Genomic DNA, 11,374 nt, shown 5'->3' with positions numbered 1-11,374 from the left:
AAAAAAACACAACTTTTCTGATAAATCATAACAATAAAGACTACGTCTCCAGATGTAACAACACTCAGTGGCCAAGTGATGCTTACGGTTATGGTCCATGATATTGGTACAGATTCTGTGTAATAAACAATGCGTGACTGTATATTTCAAGTTGGAAAAGACATTTAGTTCCCACTTTAAATGAACCTTAGTTCCCCGGCCATCTACAAGATGGATTAAAATGCTGATAAAGTCAAGAAAAGATGAGACATAAACACATGACAGTATGATTGAAATGTTAAAATGTAAAAAATAAAATAAAGTAATAATAATAATAATAATAAATAAAACACATTTATTCTGTGGCACCTAAAAAAATTATTTGGCGCCTACGTTTTTTTCCTTATAGGAGCCAATGGCTCCTTACTCGATTTTTTTGTCTGGAGCACTGAAATATTAAATGAGCGTCAAAACTAAATAAACAACATTTATACAATTCAAAATTTTGTGAATTTATTTTAAGGTGTCCTTGTTACAGTGTAATATTAAGTTTAGTACGGAGTAATATTGATTAACAACATGTTGTTTTAGGATTGGGATTATGGTTTGGTTTGGTTTGGTTTGGTTTGGTTTAGGGTTAGTTGCAAGCAATTATGCATAGTTTACGGTTATTACTATATGTAACATGTAACAAGGACATTGTAAAATAAAGTGTTACCCAAAATTTTTAAAATTGCCTAAATTAAGCTGTCGCTCAAATGTTGGTTTGAAGTTATTGGCAAATTTATATATGTCCCAGAAACTGAATTATGATATTGTTGTCCAATTGTGTCAAGGAAGGTTGAGACCTCTGTAGTGGGGTAGGCCAAAATTACCCTTTTAACGGTGGTGGTGGGAGGCATACACAATTGATGGGTTTAAAACTAGCAGTATTTCATGCTGGGTTAATATTATGTTAGAAAATGGTTTATCTAATAGTTCTCAGAAAAACAAATTAATGCCTCTGATGCTTAAAAAAGGCCATTGTGTTGTTTATGTTCAGAAGCAGATGTTTAATAGCTTGTGGCACAGTGCAAGTGTGTAAAACAAATGTGTAAATACCGCATGGCTATGGCTAAAAAAATAAAGCTCTGTTTCAGCGAGGAGCGAGCAGTCTTTCCTTACGGCCATCATTAGGCAGATTTACAGAGCACTGTCTGAGAAAAGCTCCATGATATTGGTTATAGAGGGCATTAATTATGAAATAGACTTCTGGGAAGAAATAACAAAGTGTGGTCAGAGGTTTAAGAAGACTCTGACAATAAATCAGAAAGGACCCAATGATCCTATTAAACTTTAATGCAGATTTAACTGTCCATTAGCATGAAACGAAAAGGGCAGGATGAATCTATGGGCATTATTAAGCATTCAACACTGATTCATTTTTAAACTTTGTTAATTAAGAAAATGCACTTTCTGTTGGTGGAATGAACCAAGCATTGCTCACAGAAAATCATTTATGTGTGTTAGCAAACTAGCCTTTAGAGACCAGCCATTATGACATATTTGACATTACAAATGGTCACAGAGCCCACAAAATCATTAGCATTTCCCACAAAAATTGTTTACTATTTCATTACGAATCTGTTGTGGTAAGGTCTAGTAAGGCGGGACCAATGGGTTCTTTTGTAAACAAATGTTGTAAAACATTTCCCCATTTTGCGAATGGCAGTCCCAGGATAAATAAAGGACTCTGAATAAAGTAATACATAGTGTCGATATGAATGCATGTGTTGTATTTCAGTACATCGACATCAACGGGACTTTCAATGTCTTTTTTCCTGTCTCAGAGATTTTCGGAAAGAAATATGTTGAAGTCCGTTTGCACTTTGATGTTTGCCCAGAGCCTCTGCATTTTTAAAATCTCACAAAGTCTCAGTCAACAAATGAGAATTGAGGCCCTTTAATAAACTAAAATATAAGCTGGAAAAGTTCTGTCCTCTTAGGATTGAACAGAAATAGTGCTGTTTAGCGTGTTCCTTCTTTGAAAAGGGTACAGGTATTTACCACTGAGTTAAAAAGCACTCACATTGGGGACAAATCCTTCAGCAGACATGCACAGCATACTGGCCTACTGTACAACTAACCATGAGATGCTCTTATCTTTAAAAATGCTTGGTTTATTTGTCATTCGAAAGCTTGAAATTTCAATGGAGTGCTTAGCTTGAAAGTGCTGAGCCAACAAACGCAATCTTGTACGGCTGTGAATGCACCCAAGCCAGTTGCCACATATGCAGCGACCTCCAAAATCAAAGCATCGAGGTGCTTACAAAGCACACAAGAGCTTTTGATGGAGTAGGCAGATGTGACACAGTGCATCAGGTTGGGAAATGGACTTGTGACCAGAGGGTTACACTTACACAGCTCACACTGCTGCGCCCCGGAGAGAGGCGACTAACCCGATTCGCACGAGAGGAAATGGAGCAATGAATCAGTTATGTAAGAATATTTTGGTGCTCTGTTGAGTTGTGTACCTGTGCTAACAATGCTCTTACGCTTTCTCCCCAGATTGATGCTGAGAGAGGAACCGCCCAGTGCTCCGCCCAAGAACATCGTAGCCAGCGGCAGAACCAACCAGTCCATTATGGTGCAGTGGCAGCCGCCTCCAGAGCCTCAGCTCAATGGAGTCTTGAGAGGCTACGTCCTCAGGTGAGACATGCACAGACCATTTCACAAGTAGAACTTGACTGATGCAATGTGCAGAAATATGACTGCTGGTACTTCCACAATACTATGGCTTCAGTCCAAGATTCTTTGAGTCATTTTTCCAGTGAATGGTCATTTTAGACTTTATATTTATGTTTTTCTGCTTTTTTTTTTTTATAGGTAACGTGTTTATTTCCTTGAAAAAATGTAAATTGTTTGTTTGAGCTATCCAATAAAGCAGCACTGGCTCAACCAATAGCGTGGGTTTGGGGTGGGGCCATCTGTTTCTGTGACCAATTAAAGTATTTGGGAAATAGATTTGAAGACTTTACAGTAATGTTGCTTAAAGTTAGTTAATATATTAACTATCAATGAGCATTACATTTGTTAGAGTATTTATTAATCTTTGTTAATGTTAGTTAATAAAAATACAACTGTTCATTGTTGTTTTTGTTAGCTCAGGTCCATTAAATAATATTTACAGATACAACTTTTAATTTTAATAATGTATTAGTAGGTGTTGAAATTAACATTAACCAAGATTAATAAATTCTTAGTAGAAATTTATATTGTTATTTCATGTTAATTAACGTAGTTAACGTAAGTTAACAAATGGAATCTTATTGTAAAGTGTTACCATTATTTTTGTAATTCCATTTTGTACCACTAATCTGCATTTTTAAATACATGTTTATTCATTTGGCAATCACTTTTGATTAAAAAGTGAAGCTTATTTTGGGGCCAGCAATGTCAGTTTTGATTGCATTTGTCATCTCATCTAGATAATGGAGTTGACCTTAGTGCTGTCACTTTCACTGCTGTTTTAGTACAGTTGTAGCCAAGCACATTTATAAGCAAACTTATTTAAAAGGAGTGTTTGACATGTCTATGTGATAGTAAATCTAGTCAGGCTGTATTAAAGATTTTGGCAAACATGACACTCCACACTAGTAGTCATAACAATACTATTTTGGTCAAATTTACAAAAAACTTGCAAATAAATAAAAATTATTAAAATATAATTGATTTAAAAAAGCATTTCCATTGTGAATGTGTCTTTAAGCATTGTTAGGGCCATAACACACCAAGCCAATATCAGCCTAGTTTTTGCAGTTTGTTCCGCATGGCTTTTTTGTCTGGTTGAGCATATTGAATTGCCATCGGAGCCCATCAGCAAGCAAATGACGAGGCTCCAGAGGCTTTGTTTACAGTTTGTATATCTGCAACCCTAACATTTTTCGATTGACCTTTTTGAATGAACTGCTGGTTGTTGCTGCTAGTTATTTCCTTTCACACAGGTACAGAATGTACGCGCAAGTTAGCGTTGACTGTAGTCATTGAGGTGTGTTCAAGCGCAACTCTTTTGCCCAGACAAAGGTGACGTGAGGTGACTCCACAGTCGGCTTTCATCCTCACTAGTTTTTTATTTCAATTCTGTTTGTCTGGGCCTTTGTATGAAAAACCTGTAAAAAAAAAACTGATTTAAGTTTCACAAACCAGTTCTTTAATTTTGAGTCTAACATGACTGAAAGTAATGGCATTTTACTAAGTGAGTCAGACTGATTTGGACTGATCGGACTGATTCAAATCAGCCTATTAGAATGATTTCTGGTGGATCATGTGACAATGAAAACTGAAAATTCAGCTTTGCCATCACACAAATAAATCACATTTTAAAATATATTCAAATAGAAAGCAATTATTTTAAATAGTAATAATATTTCACAATATTACTGTTTTACTGTATTTTTAATCAAATAAATGCAGTCTTGGTGAGCATATGAGACTTCTTTCAAAAACATCATAATAATTCCAAACTTTTGAAAGGTAGCATATGTTTAGCATATTTATGTTTAGCCAGCAAAGACAAACACAGTGGAAAGTAATGATGTGTTTGCTTTATTTCAAGGTATCCAATCTAAATTTTAGCATGTTATTTTGATTTATAGTTATAGTTATAGTTATTTTACACCCAACAGAGAAGATCAACCAATTAAATGACACTCAGTTCTCTTACGTAGCAAGAGCTTGGATGCATTTCATTAGCAGTGTTTGACCACTCTTATCCTCCTCAATGGATGTGTTGTGAATGTTTTTAATAGCATTCCCCCATCAGTGGTGTGTTTAACACAGTTTCTTCCCTGAAAGAGAGCTAGTGTGTGCCTAATAATTATACTGCCTGTGGGATGACTTCTAATGGCACAGTGACCTGGAAGAAAATCGTTGTCGCTCACTGTTTGGCCATCGATTGTCCTGATGCAGGTACCGGCTCGCCGGGCTCCCTGGAGAGTACCAGCAGAAGAACATCACCAGCCCTGAGATCAACTACTGCCTGATCACAGAGCTCATCATCTGGACCCAGTATGAGATTCAGGTGGCTGCGTACACTGGGGCAGGCCTGGGCGTCTTCAGTCAGCCTGTCACTGAGTACACGCTGCAGGGAGGTGAGACCTTGTTTCTCTGTCACACTCTGTTTTTTTTTTTCATTACCTAACAGTTGCCGCTTCTATCAGCCTCTGTGTTTTCATGTATTCCTTTTCATCAGCGGAGTGCTGGTTTGAACCCGGTTGATGCAATACTTGTTTACATGCCACGCTGAGGTCAACTTTGCCTCCACGTAGACGCCACATTTATTTTAGAGCCCTCTTCTCAGATAACTAATTTCCATGATAATCCTCTTCAAAACAATTATGTCAATTATGTACAAGGCCGCTTTTCTCTTCAGATGAGAAGAATCCATCTCAGGAAATTCAGAGTCCTCTCATTTGGACATTTTGGATGATTATCTGGGGAGCGGCAAACGTATCGACTCTGCTTTGAGAGGCTTCATCTGTCTAATTATTTTAAATAGACATACCATAAACAGAGCCTGTCAAGCAGCTGAATGGTATTAATGCAGCTCCACTGAGCACACTCACAATTAGCAACCTTGACGACATCACACATCCTAAGGAGAAACAATGTTATATTGACTTCTTGCAGTTGTTTGAATGAATGCAAAAATAGGGCTGTCAGTTTGAACAGTAATTTTGAACAATTAATTATTAGCATGAAACTTTTATAAATGTATCACATTTATTCATGTCTCCTAACCCGTATGCTACTACAGGTAACGCACCACACCATTTAAAGTTTGGGGTCGGTATGAATTTTTGGTAACATTTTATTTTAACTCTATCCCCGCCAAACACAGAATTTTCCAAGTTTCTGTATTTTCACTGTTATACGCTCTGGGACGCTATTACACATCTCCTGAATGAGTCCACAATCTCTCGATCAAAAACAGACTAGGAAGACGCAGAAACGAGCGATCTCATATGTAAGCAGATGCATATGAAAAATAAGGCGATCATCAACAATAAACAGCATATAAATGAAAACTGCCTAATGTTACCGAGTGAAATGGCGATCCCTGAAGTGGTAAAGGACTGTGAAGCTTTGAGGGTGTTGATGGAAGTGATCTACTGCATCTATGCTTTGATCATCGAACTGAATATGATCCAGATGTAGTATTTAATAAAAATGCGATTTTCTCAGCTTTTTGATCAAAATGTTGCTTTTTTTATGAAACTTGCCTATATTCAAGTGTTGATAAAAAAAAGAATTCTTGAAGCTAAAATAAACCTTTTTTTTTTTTTTAGGAGGGGCTTTGTTCTTTATTTTGATGTATTGCACGTTCATACAACAAAATATTCTGGAGGCCATGACATTTTTGTGAAAATGATTTAAAAAAATGCTGACGGTGGCTGGCAACTTTTTTCAAAAACCCTGGCGGGGAAAGAGAAAATATACTGCATGTCCATATTCTAAATCCCTAATCCTAACCATTACCAAAACTTAACAACTACGTTACTAACTATTAATAAGCAGCAAATTAGGAGTTTATTGAGGGAAAACTCTTAGTTAATACTGAATATGTGTTCCCACATCTAAAGTGTTACTGATTTGATTTGATTTTTTAAAGAAATGAATACTTTTATTCAACAAGGGGATATTAAATCGATCAAAAGTGGTCAAACTAGGGATGTCCCGAGCCAATCTCAAGGATCGGAATCGGGCCCAATTAAGCAATTTTTTTAACTGATCGGTACTATCGGCTCTCCTCAGCCCGATCCTTATTTTATGTCAGTTGCCATGCCGGTGTTGTGCAGCAGGAGGCGGTATGCGTCTTTAAGTGGGTTTGCCAACCGCCATTAACAGGAAAAGAAGACGCTCAAATGTGAGTGTGTGTGATGCGCGAGAAAAATTGAGGTCTGTTCTAGCGCGTAATACACGTTTGAGCTTCCGTGTTCAGTGTATTTGATGCGCACCTTTGTAACGATCACTCATTCATTTATCATTTACTTTTATCTGCCGTCGGAGATGTCGTTGTTATAACGCGTTGCTATGGGTTGAGTCTTGATTCGGACTTGACTAACAGACTGGAGTTCTGACACCGCGAGCTTCATGCTTTCTAACCTTATCTTCACTTTATGTTGCAATTACTCTGCTTATTATACGTATGAAATACAAGAAGTTTACATCAACTAGTTCCATATTCATAATTGTGACCACAAAGTCTGTTTACAGTGACGTGACATGACATGTGGCCAAGTATGGTGACCCATACTTGGAATTAGTGCTCTGCATTTAACCTATCCGAAGTGCACACACACAGCAGTGAACACACACACACCGTGAACACACACCCGGAGCAGTGGGCAGCCATTTTTGCTGCGGCGCCCGGGGAGCAGTTGGGGGTGCCTTGCTCAAGGGCACCTCAGTCGTGGTATTGAAGGTGGGAGAGAGCACCGTACATTCCCCCCCCCCACCTACAATCCCTGCCGGTACGAGACTCGAACCCGCAACCTTTGGGTTACGAGTCCGACTCTCTAACCATTAGGCCACGACTTCCCCCTATATGTTTGCATGTTTACAGTTCATCTGTCAATGTCTGTATACAGTGTGCATATATACATATGTGACCCTGGACCACAAAACCTTCATAACGGTAAATTTTTCGAAATTAAGATTTATACATCATCTACGAGTTTCACAATTTGAGTTGAATTACTGAAATAAATGAACTTTTCCACGACATTCTAATTTATTGAGATGCACCTGTATATATACTGTATATATATATATATATATATATGCACAGAGAGAGTGAGAGTGTGTGTATCTTGTAATATATATAGTATATATACATATACATACATCATACATATATTACTTTTACTCTCTGCACAACTCTGTATACATTGGATTGATTTTAATAACTTTAATGTACTTGAAGTGTGCACCAAACATACATTCCTATAGGAATATACATGTATTGGATCGGGACTCAGTATCGGCAGATACTCGATATTCAATATCTCGGATCGGATCGGGGCCACAAAAAACCTGATCGGGACATCCGTAGGTAAAACGTTACAAAAGGTTTCTATTTCAAATAAATTCTGTCCTTTTGGACTTTCTATACATCAAAAAATATTAAAAATATCAAACTTATTTCAACATTGATGATAATATGAAATGTTGTTTGAGCAGCAGTTCAGCATATTAGAATGATTTCTGAAGGATCATGTGACACTGAAAACTGGAGTAATGATGCTGAAAATTCAGCTTTGCATCATAGGAATGAAATACATTTTAAAATATGTTACAATAGAAAACAATTATTTTAAATTATATCAAAATAATGCTGTTTTTGCTTAATTTTTTGATCAGTTAAATCAGCCTTGGTGAGCATTAGAGACTTCTTTCAAAAAACATTAAAACAATTTACCAACCCCAAACTTTTGAATGTTAGTGTATAAATTATGTCTGCAACAATAATGTTATTTACCACTAAATAACCTTCCTTTGATTAAATAATTTAATTAATCACTCAAATTGATTGACAGCTTTATAAACATCACCAGGTCTACATATGTTTTATCCAGTGAAGAATTTGAGGTAGGGAATAGTGCTTCTGAAGAGCAGAGATGCCACTGCATAATGAATGTGTTTACACCGCTTTAAGAGAGGGCTATAATTGGCAGACTTTTGAAAGATAGTCTTTTGATTCAAAATAAGTCAAAGCTTGACAGGCAACCTGAAAAGATCAGCCGCAGTAAGAAAAAAAAACACAACTCTCTCACCAGGCTTTCATAAATATGCTTTTTGTATGAATTTTCCTGCCAGGGGTTTTATAAATGTACACAACCAATTCCACAGAAAATCTTTGAAAGTCTGAAATTCTGTTTTGTGTGTGTAATACAAATACACACTTTTTAGTTGTGTTATTCATACATCAACAAAGTGTCCATATAAAAAAAAAAAACGGAAGAGGAAGAAGTATGGCAAACAATCTGGAATCAGGACTCTGTTGTGATATTGTTTTGTTGTGTTTTGGCTTATATAAGACCTGTCCTTTCATTCAACTGCCTTCTCTCTCGCTTCAGCTTTTTAGAAGGACACTGGATGCATAATAGAATGTGAATATCTTTTTTCTTTCATTTATTATGTCCATGCTACAGCGTGCTACTCTCAGAAAAGGTCAGAAATGTCTCAGGCACATATCAGGTTCACCGTGAAGATTGTAAGCTGGGCCCCTTAATTTAATTGATGAATTTCAGTCATTTTAGTGGCCATGGATATTGTTGCTGTACTTTGCATTATAAAAACAAGAGCAAACTCTGTAACCATGGAATATTTTTGTTATTGTTATCAAATTTGGCTATGGCCACAGTACAGTCCACAGTGGCCATTTCCAGTTTTCAGATCAAATCATCAACATTTTTTTTTCAGACTTACATTTATGCATAGCCCTTAACTTTTTAACATCTGTTGTCACTTTTCACTATCATCTAATGTACATCAATGCATGTTTTATGCTTTTGCGAGAAATTAATTTACAATTTGCAGTATTTTCTGCAATTAATAAAAATAAAAATTCCCTCAGTAGATTTGAAAATGTCAGATTCATTGTGATTTCTGGAGTTCACGCTGTTATTATGTAATTATTACAACGGTCCATGGGCATGACATCTAAGGCAGAGACTAAACCCTTTGAGATGTACTAAGGGGTGCATGCATGCTGTATAATGTATATGCATATATTTGACTAGCAGTGTAGCTGATAAGAGAAGTCACATTAGGACAGAGGTATCCAATCCTGCTCCTGGAGAGCCACTTTCCTGAAGACGTTAGCTCTAGTGCACCTGCCTAAAAGCTTCTAGTGATCCTGAAGACCTTGATTAGATGGTTCAAGTTTGTTTGATCAGGGTTCAAGCTAAACTCTGCTGGATAGTGGCCCTCCAGGATCAGGTCTGGACACCCCTGCATTCGGATGTTATAGGAGTCTAACATACAGTATGTACTTGCCTCTAGTTCCTACAGCGCCCCCTCAGGGTGTGGAGGTCAAGGCCGTGAACTCAACCACAATTGAATTTACTTGGAATCCACCACCTCAACAGTTCATCAATGGCATTAATCAAGGTTACAAGGTAAACTCAGTTCTCCTGTACTGGTTTCCATTGAGTCCCTGTCATATGCAGAAAATATGATAAGTTTTGGGTTGGTCTGTCCCTCAGCTGATGACGTGGCCTGAACGATCTCCAGAGGATGTTATCATCGTGACCATCACCCCTGATTATCATGGGACACGTCACCTCGGTTACATCAGTGGTCTAAAAAAGTTCACCTGGTACTTGACTTCAGTGCTGTGTTTCACCACACCAGGGAATGGACCCCGCAGTGTCCCCAAACTGGTGCAGACTCATGAGGACAGTAAGTAATTAGACTGTTAGTCTGTTAGTCCATACTTCATGTCATAAGGATGAATTTATGTCTCTCACTAAATCATATTATATAATAAAAGTGGTGCTCAGAATCTGATTGATTGGATTTACATAAAATAAGGACCTGTTTTCTGTCTGTCACAAAACATGTTACAAGCACAATTAAAAATGTAGAAGCAATCACATTGACCCTTGTTCATGAAAAACAAGCAGAAGAAATGTACAAATCATCTGTGAAAAGCATTTGTACTTAAATAGTCACATTTAGTTCAAAAGAACAATTATGTAAAATTGGATAGAAGTGATTTACACCAAATTATTCTTGTGCTTCATGAGTAATGCATGTTGTGTCTTCACATCTTTATGACAGGTGCTGTTTTACAGAGAAATTACACTTACTAATTAAAAAAAAATACACCAGCTTCTCAAAAAGGAATCGACCACAGTCATGGATATTTACTGTCACTGTTTACTATTGCAAAACAGAGATGAAACACAAAGTACCTGTTGCATGACCTTTTTAATCCTCGTTTTAATGGAGGCTTCAAAGATAATTAAGTTAAACAGAATAGTTCAGAACAAAATGCTTATTTCATTTACTGAGAAAGCCAAACCACAAAAAACACTCTTCAGTTTTAATATATCTAGCTCACTGCCAGCTTTTGGCCTTTACATCAGCATCATGTCAGTGTTCTTGCTCTGAAACTCTGCTGGGGTAGATTGGGGTGATAAAATACCAAATTACGAAATGTCTTATAAAAGTCACATTAATTAAAGTACTGCTCAAACTTAAGTACAAATACTGCTCTGTGGGTCAAGCCGATATAATTATATCTGTAGGCATCTGTGACACTACAAGTGAGAAATTAGGAGAAATATTTGGTGGGAAAAGGCTGAACAAAGAATGAACAAGGAAAAAGCAACAATGTTTGTATATGTGT

At 36.9% G+C, this 11,374-nt stretch overlaps 1 protein-coding gene across 1 annotated transcript in view; it reads left to right on the top strand.

The window, feature by feature from the left end:
- Window positions 1-11,374, top strand: part of LOC107720071 (protein sidekick-1-like) — a 185,524-nt gene that overhangs the window by 115,370 nt on the left and 58,780 nt on the right. Inside the window, exons 15-18 of the mRNA XM_016527675.1 lie at window positions 2,527-2,667; window positions 4,927-5,108; window positions 10,024-10,139; window positions 10,227-10,422. Of these exons, the coding sequence (XP_016383161.1) occupies window positions 2,527-2,667; window positions 4,927-5,108; window positions 10,024-10,139; window positions 10,227-10,422 (635 nt within the window). The remainder of the gene's footprint in view (window positions 1-2,526; window positions 2,668-4,926; window positions 5,109-10,023; window positions 10,140-10,226; window positions 10,423-11,374) is intronic.

The sequence above is a fragment of the Sinocyclocheilus rhinocerous genome, unplaced genomic scaffold (assembly GCF_001515625.1).
Source record: "Sinocyclocheilus rhinocerous isolate Xijiao unplaced genomic scaffold, SAMN03320098_v1.1 scaffold273, whole genome shotgun sequence".
Taxonomy (NCBI): domain Eukaryota; kingdom Metazoa; phylum Chordata; class Actinopteri; order Cypriniformes; family Cyprinidae; genus Sinocyclocheilus; species Sinocyclocheilus rhinocerous.
This window is presented reverse-complemented; position numbering and strand designations above follow the sequence as displayed.